Source organism: Camelus ferus, chromosome 36 (genome assembly GCF_009834535.1).
Source record: "Camelus ferus isolate YT-003-E chromosome 36, BCGSAC_Cfer_1.0, whole genome shotgun sequence".
NCBI lineage: Eukaryota > Metazoa > Chordata > Mammalia > Artiodactyla > Camelidae > Camelus > Camelus ferus.
In genome coordinates, this window is record NC_045731.1 from 14658209 (window position 1) to 14677467 (window position 19259).

Below are 19259 nucleotides of genomic sequence, written 5' to 3' on the forward strand. Positions count from 1 at the left end.
CCACTGTGATGGCCTGCGCTTCATTCGCTTCCTGAAATGGGGAAGGCTGCGTTTCCAATAATTTCAGAGGTTTCTGCTTCCATTATCTCTGACTAAATGCAAGGCACGAATCGTTCTTCTTCTAAATCTACAAGAAAGTATTTTTTCTAAAGAAAAGATCCAGTGAATCCCTATTTTGTACTGGCACATTTTCTAGTAGCTGGGAAGCCATTACCATCAAGTAGCAAAGAACTTATCACTGAAAGTAAATCCGTATTCCTACTAGAATGCCATCAGACACTTCACCAACCACTTCATGCATCACTTTCATAGTCCTAGAGGTACGAATTACTTTGATCTGTAATTGATGTTTGAGGAGAGAGTAATTTATTCAAGGTATTAACATGTATACCAAAATATAGATATATATACCAGACTCGCAGGCAAGCCTGTGTGCACATACTCACGACTTCAGTGGTGTGAAAATAGGTGCAAAATCGTACATCTACAAAGTTAATGTGCATTTCAAACAGGAACAGCAACTGGCCTTATAGATTTTTAATTATACACAGAACATGGTCCTGTTTTGATTTTCAGGTGTTGTGAACAGATAAAACTAGTTATTTTTGTATATTTATCCTATATCTAGCCACCTAGCCCTATGGTCATATCACCTGTGACGGTACACAGCCATACAGGAAAAGGAAGGGTCTTTTTATCTGCCCTATTCCTATGTTCACATGGTGCATTCCTTTATTTTAAAAGCTTGCTCTTATTCCTTTTCAGAGTTTTTATTAGAAATAACTGTAAAATTGTATCAGATGTCTTTTCGGTGTCTCAGGGTATAATCTATTGAGCTACTGTTAGTTTTTATTTGTTTCCTGATAATAGGCTGTTGTTTTCCTAAAAAAGCCCAATTCTGTTACACTTATGCAGATCTGATATGCTGCTAGATGTTACTTTCTGTACTTCATGTAGGTTTGTTTTTTGCACTTAAATTCAGAAATAAGATAAAATTACCATTGCCCTTTTTTTTAAAAAAAAAAAGTTATTTTAAAGTGTCTTGGATTTTTAACATTAAAAATTTTTTTAATTATTGAAGAGTTGTTCATCTTTTCTTTCTTTAAACACCTGCCGGCACTCAGGCAGGCACCCACCGGTTCTGCTTAGATCTGGAAGCCGCTTTCCAGGATTTACCTGGCTTGTTCTAGGTCTCCACTTCCTCTTGGATTAATTTTGTTAATTTAAGTCTTTCTAGGAACGTATTCCCTTCTCCCAGGCTTTCAGGTTTCAGAGGCATTGGAGATGCATGTAATACTCTGCTATGCTTCTTAACCTCTCCTGACCCTGGAGTTCTTTCTGCTTCCTCATTCATTACCTTATAGATCCTTTCTCTGCGTATTTTCTGTAATTTGTGCCTTGAGGGATTTTACCCTTGACCATTTCAAAGAAAAATGAAATTTTAAATTCATTTAACCCTTTAACTTTTGTATCCTATTTTAGTGATTCTAGCTTTTTATTGGTATTAAATTCTGTATTCCTAGTTTCTTTTGATGTTCTTTTTCTAATTTCTTAAGATCAGCACTTAGTTTATTTTTATAATTTCCTTTAATAAAAAAAAACATTTAATGCTAAAATTCTTCACTCAGCACAGCTTTTACTACATGTGTAAATTTTATTAAGAAGGGATCATCTTTTTCATTATCTCATATATATAGTTTGTAACTTCCCTTTGGTTTTAAGAGTTATCTAGGAGTGTTTAATTTCCTAATAATTTTTTTACTTTCCTAATAAACTTGCCTAATATAGTTGTTTTGTTTCCTAATAAAGCTTAGTACCACAGAATGGGGCCTATTAAAGATCTGTTTTCCTGAATTTATAAAAAGTTCAGGCATCTTTTTCAAGGTCTAAACTTGCTAAGACGAGTCTTTTCATTCGAAATGGCATGATTTACATAATGTAAGAATTCTCCAAAAAAAATCTTGCCATTTCAACACTGGAAGATAGATATGCCACCTCATACACATGATGACTGAAATGAGGTGAAGTTTTGTTGACCGACTTAAATACTTATCAACAGTAAGTTCCTAATGTCATTTTCTTATGACAGGGAATGAATTTTACTGAAAACTCCTTGACTCCTGCTGTTTCTCTCGTCCCTGTCCACCCTCATCAGAAACTGTAGGGCAGACTGTTTCACTGCATATTTGCGATGAATTTTATTCAAGTCATAAAGCTGTGTGTGCTGGACTCACATGGGGCCTTTGTGTAGTTTTCTCGCTTAGCTCTGCCTTTTGCTGTAGAGGCTGAGTTTATACCTGACATTTCCTCATCTCCTTACTTATCCACATGCCCTCCTCACACGTCACATCAGTCCGATCATTAAGGTTTCACTCCAAGGGAGGCGACGGTGAGTCCTGACGACACAGCCGTAATATCACGGCAAAAAAATATAGAAAAGCCTGTCTTAAAAGTCACGTTTTTTGAGAGAATCTTTTTTTTTTTTAAATCAGAGTAAGAACATTAGCAAGAAAGGGTAACTGTTTAGACACGAGGAGACACTAGAAGGATGTTAAGATTAGTTACAGCGCTACATCATTGTGTGAAATTCCACAAGCGTTTTAAGTGTTCAAATGTATTAAGTGAACAAATAAGAATAAGCAGTTGACTGTATTTTTAGTAAATAATCCGTTGCCTTTATCTGACAGAATTCTAAATAACTGGACTGAAAGATATGTGGAAAAGCCCATTTTTAATGGTAATCGTAGAAGTGGTATTCTTCAGATAAGCCAAATACAGGTGCAAAATGTAAAGATCTGAAAAATTTAAGAAATAAAAGACAGTTTATGTCTATTACTGTGTCTGTCCATGCTGGATTCACCCACGTCCTTCTCACTGGCTTATACCGTACTGGTTAATGGCTAGTATGAGCCTGAATGTATTTTCCATCAAAAAAAGAAAAATGGCGACTGCATTTCACCAACATTTCCTTTACACCAGGCACCATGTTCTAATTACTGTTTCACTTCATCCGTACGATAAGGGTTAAATGTATCGATATGTACCCAGAAGTACAAACTCCAAGGCTTGGAAAAGGCGACCTGCGTTTTATATCTCAGCTGAGAGAACTGCATTCCAAGCAGACTGACTCCAAGACGTCTCCTAAACCAGCCCTTCTCAAGCTATCTGTGATAACAGGCCACGTATTTGTTACTCCAAAGGGTCACAAACCAACGCTTTTGTACAGTACAACAAAATTAATAATTCAAAAACCTTTAAATATTCAATGAGCCCCAAGTTCTTATTAGATTCCACAGACATAACGTGACCCCGTAAAGTGGCCATGAATTTCTCAAAGCACTTAACTCTCCATTTCTGCGCTTACTGCAGACCAGGAACAAATAATTCATGCATCAGCCTTCGTCCACAGACCACAATCTCAGCAGCCAACGTGCTCCCAAATCTAAAAGCCTGTCCGTATGAGGTGTTTCCTGAAGAAAGCTGCACGGTGCTAACAAGCATGGCCCAGTGGAAAGGGGGCTTACATCTCACAAAACGTTTCAACAGCCCCAAACAAAGACGTCTGCATCCCAATCCTAGGACTTGTGGATGTGCCGTCTCATACGGCCGAAGGGACTCTGCAGACGGGATGAGGTTAAAGATCTCAAGATGGAGAGGTTATTTTAGAGTATCTGGCTGGCCCCAATACAATCACCAGAGGTTCTTTTAAGAGTGAGGCAGGAGGGCTGAAGTCAGAGGAGATGTGCTGGAAGAGGCTGCAATCAGAGGGGGAGATGTGAGGGTGCTCTGCTGCTGGCTTCGCAGACGGGAAACCGCCAAAAGCAGGGAATGCAGGCGCCCTCCAGATGCTAACAGCGAGAAGGACCTTCCTCCCTAAGGAGCACAGCCCTGCCAGCACTTTGATTTCAGGGCTTCTGACCCTAAGAATCATCTGATGATAAATGTGTGCTGTTTCAAGCAACTGAGATTGTGGTAATTTGTTACAGCAGCAACTGGAAACACAGATTTGGGTTCCAGGGTGCAGTGCTGCTGTAACAAATACCTAAAAATGTGGAAGTTGCTTTGGAACTAATAATGGACAGAGGCTGGAAAAATTTTGAGGACTATAATAGGAAAGGCCTAGACTGCTTTGAACAGACTGCTACCAAAAATATGGATGTTGAAGGCCCAGCTGGTGGGGACTCAGAAGGAGGAGAGGAGCGTGGCAGAGAAATCCTTTATCGTCTTTGAGAATATCAATCATTACGAACAGACTGTGAAAGGAGATGCTGGTGAGGGCTCAGAAGGACACGAGGAATGTGTTGTTGGAAATTGGAGGAAAAGGTGTGTTTGCTATCGGCTGGCAGGAAGCTTGGCTGAATTGTTTCCTACAGTTACGCAGAAATCAGAATCATAAGTGATGGATATTCAACTGAGGAAATTTCCAAGCCAAGTGCTGAAGACGTGGCCCGGTTTCTTGCTTACAGCAACGTGTGAGAGAAATGAAGCAAATGGAGATAGAACTGTTAAGCTAAAAAAAAAAAAAAAAGAGGACGTGATGACTTGCCTAGCAGACTATAAGAGATGCTACAATTAGAAGACTTGCTCTCAGGAAAGTGTGCTCTGGAGAAAAAGTCAACCGTGTGCCTGTGAAACCTTCAGCTCGTGCCCTGGGAGGATGGAGACCCAGGGAGCCCTTGATGAGATCAGGCATGGGGTTCATGGACCCCTCAGTCGTTTCACAGAGGCCAAGCACAGAGACGACTTACCCAGGAAAGACCGGAGAAGCAGCCTGTGTTCTCACAGGGGGAGCCCCAGAGACATTACAAGAGAGAACCACAAGTTTCTCAAGACTGTTGTTATCAGTACAAACACTGCCAATGTGGAGTGAAAAAAACCCAGAGAAAGATGAAATTCAAATAAACTGTTGGACTCTCAAAATTATACAGGCAGGGCTGATTAAAAAAAAGATTCAGCTGAGAATATGTGCTGTCCTTCATGAAAAAGGGATTTCTTGGGTGAAGAACCAGGCCTGGAGGGCAGAAGAGCCTCGAACCACAGTTTATTCCCGGGCACTGAAGTCCGAGTGCCTCGCTGGCTCTCTAAATTGCTTGAGGTCAGTAACTCTTTTTTCCTTCCCGTCTCACCTTTTAAACAGAAATGCCTAGAAATGTTACCTTATGCCTGGGCCACTAATGCATTTTGAGAACATAATGTTTATTTTCTTATTTTCACAGGTACATGGATGGTGAGAAATTCTGCTTGAGGATGGCTTATAACTAGAATCTTACCCATACCTAATTTAGACGGTTTAGAGGATGAGATTTGGAATTTAAAAACCTGGAGTTTAAAAACTGATGAATTCCAGGCGGGGTTTTGGTCTTGAGATGATACTGTAATGGGTTGAGTCTACTGAGGCTCTAGAGACGTAGTGAATGTGTTTTGTATAGGAAGGATGTGAACTGTAGGGGAGGGTGGCCGGAGGGGGGACTATGGCAGGCTAACAATGACCCCCAGAGACGTCCATGTTCTAATTCCTGGAAACTCAGTATGTCCCCTTAAATGCCAGAAGAGCCTCTTCAGATGTGATCTGGCCATGGCTCTCGAGATCAGATTATTCTCAAGTATCCGAGTGGGCGCAATGTAATCCTAAGGGTCCTTATAAGAGGGAGACAGGGTGATGCGAGGGCAGGAGCAGAGGGCAGAGTCAGAGAGAGATCTGAGGACACCACACTGCTGGCTTCCAACATGGAGGAAGGGGCCGAGAAGGGAGCAGCCTTTAGAACATGGAAAAGCAAATTAAAAAAAAAAAAAAAAAAAAAAGGATTTTCTGCGAAAGCCTCCAAAACGAGCACACCTCTGCCAACACCCTGACGTCAGAAGTTCTGACCTCTAGAACCACGAGGTAATAAATCGGGGAGGCTTCCAGCCACTACGTTTACAGTAATTTGCCACAGCAGCTGGAAGAAACCAACCTCGGTGCCCCCTACTTAATTTGACATCATACTTCTCTATACATACGCCATAAAAAAATCTTGAATTTTCACATTCCATGAAATTCTTAGTTAATACAGCAAAGAATATGCTTCACAAGATGCAAAAATTAGGTTTTACAACTTTAAAAATCCTAAGAGTGTTTCCCTGCTAACAGTCGTCTTGCGGAAATGTGACAACTGTGACAACATAAAAGTGGAACCTTTCATCATTTCAAAATGATGGATTTCCCCTTGTAAACCAAAGAAAAAAAGTAACTCAATAAATACACTTTGCTCTTAAATCGTCAGTGCAGTTCTTCCTGACTGCATTAGCATCTGAAAGTAAGGTGGAACGGTTTATTTAGACTGCGAATCCATTACTGCAAATGAGAGTGCCCTTCACCAAAGCACCCCCTTTAATTATCTCATCAACTTAATTTCAAAAGTCCCATGAAGAGTTTTCTTCAAAGGCACTGCAAACCTTACTGGGCGAAAAAAAAAAAAAACTGTCCACAGCTCAGGCAGGAAAGCATACTCAGTAATCAGCGTTATAACGGGATTTACTCACTCTGAAGGATTTCTAAGTTCTCTGGAAAGTCATGATACAATCCCAGTAGAAACACACATGTCACAAAGCATTTCAAAGCAGCTCTTACCTGTGTGACAAGCGGCTCCAAGAGCCTCTCCACGGTCAGCGTCCGGATTTCCAAACTTTTGGGGTCCCATTTTAATATGATAGGCGAAGTTGCCGAGGTCATGCTCCCTGCAGAGACACACATCGTCAGTCAGAAATAATGGAAACAGTCTGTGAGCTTGGGGGCTCAAAACAAACATGTCACCAAGCCTGGTCCAGCCTCGTCAAGTCAGAGACGGGGAAATCAGAAGCAGAACTGAGTTGGTGATGACGGATCAGATTAAAAAAATGGATGTTTCCTGAGGGCACCTGTATTCCTTAGCAAACTCTTGGGACCCAACTGACACTGAAATACATCGCTTACTCAGTGTGTGGTGTCTGTATCCAGCTGCTACCTGCTGGGAAGGACTTGGACCGTGGCCTTGAGTAGCTGACGGTTTCAGGACCCGTGCTGTGATCACGGAATCAGAGAGGGGTTTGGGAGACCCGAGGGGAAAACACCGAAGGGTTCTGGGGAGCCCAACAATGGCTTCCAGGAAGCACAGCAAACCCCTCATGATCACCGGAGGAGGGGCCGCACGTCCCAACAAAAAAGGCTTCTTTGGTTTTTTTTCCCCCATCATAACTGAGCCCTGAGGACACTCCGCTCCCCAGGAGAGCCAAGTTTCATTCTCTTAAACGGGAAAGGTACCTTGCAAAACGAGTGGCCACGGCTCTGAAAATCAGCTTGCAGCTATTTGCAAGCCCTCTGATCACTCCCTGCACTCATATTCTTGTTCCGTGAGCGTCTGATAAGGTTATTTATCTCACTCTGAAGCAATCTTCTCCCACAGATACGTAGGTAACAGCCTCGCATGCCCGTATAAGCACACAATGTGGTCCTGGCCTCAAAGGAGTAAATTATACATTCTATCAGGGGTGTGTTTCTCATTGCGAAACCGACTGCTCTTTGCTGAATGTACTTTGACAACTAACCACTGGGCCAGCCACCTTAGATCGTACAAAGTGAAATCTGAATCATCTGCTTTAATACCCTCATAAATCAAACTGTTCACAGCCGTTCTCTTATTTTGAATCAATGTCCCCACTCAATTCCACTCTTATAAATCAATGTAGATGATTACTTCTGTTAGAATTAACCCGGCCAAGAAGGCCTATCACATTAGGCACATGCTCCTTCACTGCCCTGCTCCTGCTAAGCCTTTGGCAAACACACCCAACAAATTTGCTTCAGAGGAAAAAAAAAAAAAAAAAAAAACCAGGCGAAGACACAGTGTGCTGGTATTTAACTCTCTCCAAATGCCGTGTTTTAAATAAACGAAGCTCAGCGATCCAGCCACACAGCGCGATTTAGATTTGGGTTCCTTCACAACAACAATACTTGGCAAGGATATGCTGCCTGTCCTCCAAAAACCTGAAAACACTTTACGCATCTCCCGTTCACACCGCCAACTGCCGCCAGCAGCTCCGACGTGCGCAGAACTCTGCCGCCAGGCAACACACCTTCCCGCGCTGTGGCAGGATGGAGAGACCAGATGCTTTCTCTCCACACAGGCCGCCTGCATCCCTGCTGGAGCCAGACCCGCCTCAGTAACCCAGCACTGAGGACACAATGGTTGCGAACTCTGAGCACCCTTGTCAAGCTCTGACGGACTAGCGAGTGGCACAGTAACAATGATGCACAGGGAGGCCCCGGAGGGAAGCAAGCTGGGTAACGAACAGTCAGGCAGTGAGGTCATTTTCACACGGCAGTGAAAGGTACTGAGTTGGACTGTGAACAGAATCACCAGTGAAAGGTACTGAGTTGGACTGTGAACAGAATCACCCCTGTTACGCAGGCGAAGCCGGCCCACCAAGGCAGGCACACAAACTCTTTTACTGATGTTCCCACCCACTGATGTACAGAAATGGCACTCAAACAATGCTGAGGTGAGAAACAAGAATGCTGGGACAACCGTAACAGAGACACGAATCCAGCCTACATCAAGAAGAAATGGGAGAGTGCATGCCTAGCGTGCACGAGGTCCTGGGTTCAATCCTCAGTTACCACCGCTAAAAATAAATGAATAAACCTAATTCCCTTCCCCCATAAAAATTATAAAAAAAAAAAGAAGAAATGGGAGACCTTGAACAAAGACCTCAACCCAACTATGAGCCAACAAGCAGAGTTAGATGGAACAGGGCCTTGCATCCTGAAGGTCACAGGGAACTTATAAAACTAAAAATGGAAGGACAAGAGTCACCGAGCAAATCACTTGACTTAATTCATTCCTTTGGGGATCAATCTTTTCAGCCACTTCTGAGGACACAGGTAAAAGTCAATGGCAAAAGGCAAGGCAAGGTCGTACGGTATTAATTTCTTGAAGGGAAAAACCCAGTCATAGAGACATGCTCCTCCGTGTGGAACAAGCAAACTGACTCAGACAAGAGGCCGGGAGAACAAGTGAAGTGTGTAGTCACACACACCGGCCTCTCACGTGTCGAAGGAACAGCTCTCAAATCCACACTGCACATCTGCACAATGAACGCAGTCTGCGGTGCCCACAAAGAATTCTGCATAAAGAAAATACATCTTTTTGGTCAATGATTTAAGTTCAAAGGAAAAAGTACATATTTCACTTGCTTTTGGTAGAAACTTAGAATGCTGACTAGACACAATGAAAGAGAAAAACAGGGGCTGTAAAAAAATGGAAGATAACCGGTTGTCTTCCTCCATGCATCGTAACTGCACAAGTCTAAGAACAAGCTCTTAGCAATTTACTTAATTTCTGAGAAGACTTTCTTCTTGAAAGGTATCAAGCTGCATATCCAGGGAAGGTGACAAAACATCCTACACGGTAATACCTCACAAATTCAGACTCTTCAGGGAGGTGAGGAAGAGACATGCGCCAGGATCTGCCAGAGCCATTCGTCACTCACGACAGAAAAAGCAAAACCTGACAAAAAGACATTCCAGAGTAACACGAGCTTCCTTACGAGCCGCCAAGGGGTAAGTGTCCTAATTTTCTGCTGTTAATAAAGGAAGGAACCTCTAATATTCAGGCCCCCTCCTGGGAGAGGGGCTTTTCTAGGGAGTCGAGAACTTGACGTGTGTATGTGCATCACAGGCAGGAGTAGAGGCTGAGATATAAAAACAGAGGAGGCATCTGATTACACTTCAAACATCCCTAGAAAGTAAAAGGCACCCTGGTTGGCACCTGCACCCGCACCAGGTCTAAAAAGGGTGAGGGAGATTCGGCTCTCTTCCTGGTGGTACCCTGGGTTTGGAGATGGCCTGGCCTCATGGCCTAGCGATGGGAAAGTCCTGCTGTTGATTTTTCTCCATCAACGTCACTCACTTTAAGCTCACTTTCTCTTCCTTTGACTATAAGGAGGCAGCGTATCGCCCATCCCTGTCCCCTACAGAACCATCCAAAGCTCCGGCTCAGGGAACTGACCATGGGCCCACGATGCACGTCGCCGCTGCAATCAGAGGATGCATCGCCGTTTAGATTCAGAGCTGAAGCGATTAATGTCCACCTGTTCTCTGCTATTTGCAGCAGAGGTGGGCGGGGCAGCTCTCCATGTGGCTGTCAGAGCAAAGTGCCCGCCGCCCTCACGTGCTACAGGACCTGTGAGACCTCTAGCCGCGGCGAGCCCAGGCCTTCTAGCCAAACACCCCGAGGACAGCTGCGGGACAGAACTGTCATTCTCGTCATTTCAAAAGGTTGTAACAACACTTCATGTCTAGGCATAAATGTCTACTAAAATACTTTAATATTTTTAAACACATATTAAATAAGAATTAAACGATTATATTCTCTTTAGAGCCGCTCAGTTGTTCTACCCAAATCAACAAAAACAAAAAGAATATATGAAGAAAGTTCCACAGCCTGCAGGCTTTCAGGGTGACAAGTTTAGACTAATAATATATAGCCTACAGCTTCCTGATTTAGGAAAGAAATCACTATGTCCATAGCTCACTGAAATGAGTTTTTATACCTACAATAGCATATTCATAAAATCTAAATCTATGTGCCAACTTAATAGAAATTTGCTACTCCCGGAGTATGCGAATAGAAAGCCAGTGATCTGAAATTCAAAATGAAAGCTACTATCTGTCAATTTCATTTCCTTGCTTCTCACTACATTCATAGCCTCATCATTTAAATTCATTTTGGAGCATAAACAGGCTCAATCTACTCCTAAATTATGGCTTGTCTTCCATTTGGATTTGAGCGTGTGTGATATCCAGGTGAGCCGTGCCTACTCCATTTGCGAAGTTACGTCTCCAAAGTCCCATCAAGGACTCAGTTTTCCTAAACAAAGTGTATCTGACCAAAGGTTAACCCTGTTCTACCTAACATCCTTCAGCAGCATTGCAATTCTGATTTGTGCAACAGATTCCAAAAACCGAAAATAAGAACCGTTAGTATTTCAGACAACGTATTTTGAGAAGTTATCTTTATAGCCCAAAAGCAATCTCAGATTATGTAAGAGGAAGGCATTATTTAATTGGCAATGAATTTATTCTGTGTCCTTCTAACCTTCTGTAAATTAGAATTCCACATGCAATGATTATATAACTTTAATCCTCACGAGGATCTCAACATTTCATATTCAGATTACAGCAAAATAACCACAAACTGCTCTCCTTATCTTTCATCCTGCTGTATAATTCAGCCCAACTAATTTTCTGAAACATGCCTTTTTCTAGGACAAAGTAACTGCTTAACTCTCTTCTCCAGCCAAGTCCCAAGTCTTTGTAACAAGGCTGTCACTCCACTTTCTGACCATGGTCCCCTGGATCTTATTTCTTTAATATGTCTTCTGTTCCAATCAGGTACGGACCACCTCATAACAGAGGGTTCATGTCACTTCCCAAAGTCCCCACCTGGAACACAGTCCTCCGCATCCCCCAAAATCCAACTGCTGACATCTTCCCATTGCAGCTTCTCCACACACCTTGCATTGCTACGGATTTACAGTCAGTAACGGATGATCTTAATTTTTTTTAAACTGGCTCATTGTTGAGAAATTGACATTAGTTTTAGATAACCCACCAGATTACAAACTCATTAGGGCACAAATCAAGTTTTTTTATCTTTGTCTATAATCATTATAATAGGTTAGTAGGTCTGTCATAAATGTTTTACGTATGCATACATAAAACATGATCCAAATATTTATCTGATTTTTTTCAAGTATCAACTTTTCATCTTTTCAATAGTAGAATCCATCTCCTAGAGAGGAATAATTTTAAAAATATCTTTCGGACATATTGTTTAGACATATTCTTTGGTCGTTACTTCCTAGAGACCTAAAACAAAGGATACCTTGGTATGGCTCAGAGAACACAATTTATATTTAGGTTTCTTTTTATTCACATGTTTTAAAAATATGTAGTTTCACTATGTATTTTAACTGGATCATTAGTTTTTATTTAATGTGTTAAATCTGGGTGTCATTTTTGTTCAGGAAAAAAGTAACCTCGGGGCTTCCTTCAGCAAACTAGTGAGGTCTGCCTTGGTATCTGACTCACTGCTGAGACCCACACGAGGGTCTCTTTGTGAAGAACAGTGTAAGCTACAAGTTGGCCCACAACGCCCTCTGGGAAGTGTCTTCCTTCTCCTCAGTGACCCAAATTGCCTTTTGTCCCCAAGGCCCAATGACTCCTCCTTTCTCTGAATTCCATCGCTATCCCACTAATTAGAACAAGTACCACATAACATTTAATTTGAATACAAATCGTCTTCTGTTGCTCTCTGTTTGCTTTATATAAATTTTGTCCTCTCAAATACACTCAGGGACAGGGACTCGGCCCTCTTCGCAGTGATTAGCACAGTACTGAGCATTTAACAAAAATGTTACGAGCATTTGTGAACTTCATTCTTTGCCACATTCAAGTCTCACAATCACACACACACACACATACAGTTAAAATACAACACCAACTGTGGAAAACAGTATGAAGATTCCTCAAAAGATTATGAATAGAATTACCATATGACCCAGGAATCCCGCTCCTGGGCATATATCCAGAAGGAACCCTACTTCAAAAAGACACCTACACCCCAATGTTCACAGCAGCACTATTTACAATACCCAAGACATGGAAACAGCCTAAATGTCCATCAGCAGATGAATGGATAAAGATGTGGTATATTTATATAATGGAATACTATTCAGCCATAAAAATGACAACATGCCATTTGCAGCAACATGGATGTCCCTGGAGAATGTCATTCTAAGTGAAGTAAGCCAGAAAGAGAAAGAAAAATATCATACGAGATCGCTCATATGTGGATCTAAAAAGAAAGAAAGAAAGAAAGAGACAAATGAACATAAATACTAAACAGACTCATAGACATAGATTACAAGCTTGTGGTTGCCTTGGGGGAGGGGGGTGGGAAGGGAAAGACAGGGAGTTTGAAATTTGTAGATACTGACAGGTATATATAGAATAGATAAACAAGATTATACTGTACAGCACAGGGAAATATATATAAGATCTTGTGGTAGCTCATGGTGAAAAAGAATGTGACAACGAATATATGTACGTTCAAGTATAACTGAAAAATCATGCTGTACACTGGAAATTGACACATTATAAACTGACTATAACTCAATAAAAAAATACAATACTAAGACTCTTATGCAAAAAGGAGATTTTTAAATCAGAATGAACCACTTTCGATGCCATTTATCTGAAAAAACAAAACAAAAAGTGGTTTTCCTCCCACAGAATGCCTTCAATATTCTAACAGAAAAGTCGAATACTGTATGTTCCATTTCTTCTTTCCTTCCTTCCTTCATTTATCCATCCATCCAGTTAATCAGGGCAAATGCACTGACCACGCAAAGCATGCGAGGCCCAGGCAGGCGCTGTATGAAACATCGAGGTGTATCAGACTTGTTAATGCTGACTGGCGAGATGAGACCGCCTCTGACTCATCAGACTGCAAAAGCAAGAACCATTCAGTGAGGGAGGAGAGTTCAGAGAGTGAGCTCAGCCAGGCAGGGGCATCTGTGGGGCCAGTATCCTTTCATTTCACCAGGGTGTTTAGGTCAAGTGATAGGTAACCAAGAATACCTTCAAATTTCACATGCACTGGTGGAGTGATAGTGAGCAGTTTGTGCAGCAGAATGACAAAGAAATATTCAATGCCCTTTTGAATTGCTGCCAGAAAAAGGCCAAAAACAAAAGTGAGTATGAAAAAGCATTCAAGTAACCCCACGATGGAGAGTCAAGAAGACAAAGTAGTCAGAGTATTAAGATATAATTTAAAGAAATAAATGCAGCTATTTATGTAAGACCTGTTTTAAATTAAGTGACTGTAAGAATATTTAGTTAATTAGTACTAAAGGATCTGTATTTTTAAAAATACATTACAATTTTATTTGTCAATTATAATTCCATAAAGCGGAAAAAATAAAAAATCAAATCTCACAAAGCAAAACCCAAGATTGGCATTCAACTATATTAAAAAGTATAAAATATGTTATCCAAAAGCAACATAGACAAACTATAAGCTAGGAAATGCATACTAATGATAAAGACTTAATACCAAGATTATATAAACAACACTTATAAATCGATATGAAAAGATAACTCAAGATCGGCAAAAGAAACAAAAAAATTTTAACCAAAGAACCGGCCCAGATGGCTCCCAAACATATTAAAATAGCTTCAATCTCAGTTATTAGGGAAATGTAGACTAAAAGCACAAAGACATGCCATTTCACACAGACCATGTCAGCAGGCGTTTCAAGTTAACAGCAAGTATTGGTGAGCACGAGGAGCAATGGAAACGTTCGCACACTACAGAAGCAGCTATCAACTGGTCAAACTAATTTGGAAAAAAAAAGAAATAAAAAGAAACCCGAGTTGGGACCACCTAGCAAAGTTGAACTTGGGCATAACCTATGATCTGGTGATTCCAATGGTACGTACACAACCTAGAAACACTCCTGCACGTGCGATTTAACAGCAGGAAAGAATGGTTATGGGGGCACTGCTCACTGTAGATAAAAAACGTAAACATGCAAACATCTGTCAACAATGAATGATAAATAAATAATATTCTACTGATATCATGAAACAGTATACAGCAGTGAAAAAATTAACTGTATTTATATTGAAGAATAGTTCAGGTGTACAACATAGTGACTTGGTATTTTATTCATTATATTCCATTCAAAGTTATACGACATTGGCCATATTCCCGGTGCTGTACATTACATCGCCGCATCTTTCTTATTTTATACCTAGCAGTGTGTGCCTCTTATGCCCCTTGCCCTATCTTGCCCTTCCCCACACCCCTCTCCCCACAGGTAACCACTGATTTGTTCTCTGTATTTATGAGTCTGTGTCTTACTCTATTCATTTGTTTCATTTTTTGTTTTAGGTTTTTTTTCTACAATGCCCCCCAGCCCAACCTCCCACGCTGCCCCAACAGGCAGCCCCTTCTTTGCACCCTTACTGCCGCCACCACCACTGCCACCACCGCCACCCGCCTGCGCTGAGGGGCACAGGGCCTGGCTTCGGGGGCCACCGCTGAGTATGGGTCCCCGGTCCCCGCCACCTTGCCGAGCCCCCCACACCACGCCCGACCCCGCCCGGCGGCTACCTCGTCCTGCCCGGCAGGCCACCCGACCCTCACCTGCAGGAGACTCGCTGCCAGGGACCAACCCGCCGGCTCAAGCCCCGGCCCGCCCCTGCCCCTGCCCCTGCCCCCCACGCCGCACAGTGCTCGGCCCGCCCCACGCACACGCTGCGCGGGGCGCGCTGCGCTGGGGGCTGCAGACCCCGCCCACGGCTGCCGCCCGGCCCCGCCCACCTGCCGGGTCCCCGCTGGACCCCCCCCCCCGCCGCGCGCCGGCAGACGGGCCTGGCCGAGGAGTGGAGGGGAAATGGGGACGCGCTGTGGGCTGGCGGGGTAGGGGGCCAGGCGCCATTCTGGGGCCACGGGGAGGGAGGGACGAGGGGAAAGGCCTCGGGAGGGGGAGGGCAGTGTCCAGCGGTCCGTCGGCGTCGAAGATCAGGCCCTGCAAGCCCAGAGGAGGTTTGGAAGAAGGAAACAGCTTTGTCTCGGCCAGACATGTGAAGCTGGTGGGCTCAGCGAGCCTAAGAGTGACGGCCTCTCCCCACCACCCTCCTTCCACAGCCCTGTGCAGACTGGCCCCCGGGGGGAACCCGAGGGAAGTCCAGGCTCCGCCGGCCTCCCGGGGCCCCGGGCCGGCCCTGCTGGAGCCCCGGCGCGCGCTGCACCGCCTCGTGCGCATCGCGGTGCGGCCCTCCGGCTGCCGCTTGTGGCCCGCGGGCATCATTGCCATCCTCAAGGAGGTGCAGGGCTGGGGGGCTGGGGGAGGGAATGGAGGCGGGGTGTGCAGAGGAGTCCTTCTTATGCCCAGGGAATGCTGGACGTTTGGGGAGCATCTTAGAGGAAGGCTGAGGCCTGTGGCCGAGGACGCAGCTCTCTGACCCGCTCTCTCTCACCCTCCCGCTCAGGTACCCGCGGCCTTGGCCCGCGGAGACCTGGTGTCAGCCGGGACCCCGCTTCACTCGAGGCCCGGAACTTCTCCTCCATCTCCCTGGCGGTGGGCACAGCAGCCGTGTGCTCGGGACCATCCTCGCGGTGGCCGTCATCATCGCTGTACACGGATAAGGGCGCCCCCAGCCTGGCCCTACCCTTCGCCCCTCGACCTCCCAAGCGCGTTTTGCCGCCAAGCCACGGACCCAGTGGGTACCCTGCACACCCGCTTCTGAGGCCGCCGGACTACAAAGGGATTTGGATTCTTTTAAGCAAGTTCTTATCTTTAAAGTCAAAGTTAAATCCATACAGGTTCTGGCAAGTTAACAAGGAGTTAAGCTGCAGAAACTCGAGAACTGATTTAAGCCGAACACCGCTGCCTCTCTGAGCGCCCCTCTCCCATTTTAAAGTGGCTCGTTCACCGGGTAGAACGTGCAGGTGCAGCTGGCCGTCTGGTGGCAGCTTAGTAAACGGGAGATAATTCACCTGCCTTGTGTTACCCTCGCCCCTTTCAATTGAATGACTAGCCTTGAAAAGTCATAACACATTATAGCAATTATATTTGCTTCGGAGTCTTTTGTGGGGAGGACTGACATTTTAGCACCAGCGCTACCCAGCCATACATGCCTGCTGGTAAATCACCTTATTAAGCGTGTTGTCATGGAAATTCACATGTGAAAAGAGAAACAATAACCCAGGTTTCCTTCTGGTCCTCTGTGGCATTTAACTTGGTGCTTAGGAGACAAAAGGTACCTTAGGTGACAACGCTTTTGTAAAATACAAACATGAAACGTACCACGGCCCTCAGGACATGCAGACGGGCTCTGCGAAGTCTGCGTGTCCAGGGGGTAGTCCTTTCCACCTGGTTCATCATATTCACAACAACAAAGATTTTCTTGGTCACTGGCCAGTTTATTATCATTATTATGAGCTCCCTGCTTCTATCAGCAAGTCCTGGTGTGCAGGACTGAAAGGGAGCCTTCAAACACGGAGTGACAAGATGCGTATGGGACAGCCACCTGTGGGGACACTAACACCGTCATTACCTTATGCTACCTCCTGTCTGCTACGAGGTCAACACGACAGGATCCCAATCTCACAAGAGAAGACAACCAAAGCACAGGGACGTTATTTCCTCAAAGTGAATGGAATTCAACCAGATTTGTTTCAAATCCGTTTTCCTCACTGTACAATGCAACTTCCCTTGGTTAAATGGTTACTTAACCATTTACTTCATGGTTAGTATGTCTTGGAGGGAAGACAAGTAAAAACAAAAACAAAAACAAAAACAAAAACAAAAACAAAACACACAGCTTCATGTAGCTTGACAGAAATAGGTGGACAATAACTCCTTCGTGGGTTATTTAAGGTAACCAAAGCATTTGGGGACCGTTCCCGAGGTTTCATTTTGTCAGAGAAGGCTAGACCTTTCTAACATACGTCTCTTGGCACCACTCTCAGAATACGAGGGGACAGATAATGGATCGTATCAAATATGGCAGCCCTTTGTTTCACACACGTTCAGAAAGACTTCATCAAACAACTGACTACATGTGGGTACCAGCCGTCTTCGTTCTGAGGTGACCGGAATCACCTCAGGTGACCCATCCCCAAACGTAGCAGCATCTCTTCCCATCTTCACCTCCTTCCTACTGGCCTTCTTGGAAGATGGAATTTGGTTCTGTTTCCTCTGCCCCATCCCTTCCTGACTCCCAGATCCATCAATCACAGCCTCTCCATTGTATCCTCATTTCATCTCCCTTTGCTGGCTCCTTCTAGTCAGTGGGAAGTCCTGTCCAACTAAACAACGAAAATATAAAAGAAAAAATAAACGCTCTCCATCCTACTCCTTTCTTGACATCTTCTTTTTCTCTTTCCCTTCACAGCCTGTTTCTTTGAGAGGGCAGGCTCTAATGTTTGTTCTGTTTCCTCGCTGCCTACCCGTTCCCCACCCCACACAATCTGGCTCCCACCCTCACCATTCCACCGAAATTAGCCTTGCAAAGTTACAAATGGTCTCCTAGTTGCTTGATGCAGTGGACGCCATGTGCTTCCCCAGCTTATATACTAAAACTGGAAGGATGTGGAGAAGGTGATCGTGGTCTTTGGGCAAGAATGACAAGCAAATTCATGCAGCGTCTCATATTTTTAGAGTAGGAACTCTTCTGTTACATATAGACATATATCTAGATATAGCTAGATAGAGAATACATTTACATATAGAAAAACTCTGGAAAAATACGCATCAAAATGTTAACAATAGTTATGCTGGGTGGTGGGATTTATGGAAATTCTTAAATTATACATTATTATATATACTTTTCACTAAACACATATTTTCACTATATATAGATCATTATGTAAGTTAAATATATATAGTCAACATATATATATATTCAACTTATATAATGATCACATATACCTTATTTAAATATAGATAAATCTATCACCTCAAAATAGCCAGTGGCCTCCTTTTCAGTTATTTAACTTGAATTCTCAGCAGTATTTGACAATATTAATATGGTGCTCTGTCCATGGTTTCAAAGACACCATTCTCTCCTGCTCTTCCTCTACCCTCCTGGCATCCTGTTCTCAGTCCTTCCCTGCCCTAAACACAGTATCTGGCTGGTGCCATTCATGTCTGTAGCTTATATTCTGTTGAAAACTCCCAAATCTATTTCTCCAGCTCAGGGCTCCCGCCTGGGTTCCAGCCCCCTGGAAGCAATCATTTACTAGTTTTCCAAACCCTTCAAAGTAAACCTGCGTAAGAGTGAACTCATCACCTTTTCCTCCAAATTGGTCCAACTCCTGTGTCATCTGAGCAGAACCACTGTGTATCCGTCAAGCCCCGTCTGAAATGTAGGAGTCATTTCAATTCCTTTCCTTTCCCTTACCTCCTGCATCAAAATGTTCATTAGGTCAAAAAAATTCTCTGATATTTCATAAGCATCACTTTTTTTTTTTCTCTATCACTACTGCCTTAATCAAGGCTGTCATTATTTCTTCCTCGGATTATTGAAAAGTCTCTGGACCAGTCATGTTGCCTTCGGTCTTAGCCCCTGCTCTGATTCCTCCTCTGTGCTGCAGGGCTTTAATTTTTCCCCCAAAGTAAAAACTACACCATGTCACTCTCTGTTGAAAAGCCTCTGCTGACTTCCA

General features: G+C 43.6%; 1 protein-coding gene and 1 non-coding gene across 3 annotated transcripts in view; one reads left to right on the plus strand and one right to left on the minus strand.

Moving 5' to 3' along the window:
• The window catches only part of CTNNA2 (catenin alpha 2), a 944841-nt gene that overhangs the window by 827944 nt on the left and 97638 nt on the right, over window positions 1-19259 (minus strand). For both annotated transcript variants that reach the window (XM_032474170.1, XM_032474172.1), the window contains exon 2: window positions 6611-6717. In XM_032474170.1, the coding sequence (XP_032330061.1) occupies window positions 6611-6712 (102 nt within the window). In that variant the 5' untranslated portion in view covers window positions 6713-6717. The remainder of the gene's footprint in view (window positions 1-6610; window positions 6718-19259) is intronic.
• On the plus strand, window positions 18148-18250 carry LOC116661801. The gene has a single exon (XR_004317764.1). It is a non-coding gene; the product is annotated as a U6 spliceosomal RNA (small nuclear RNA).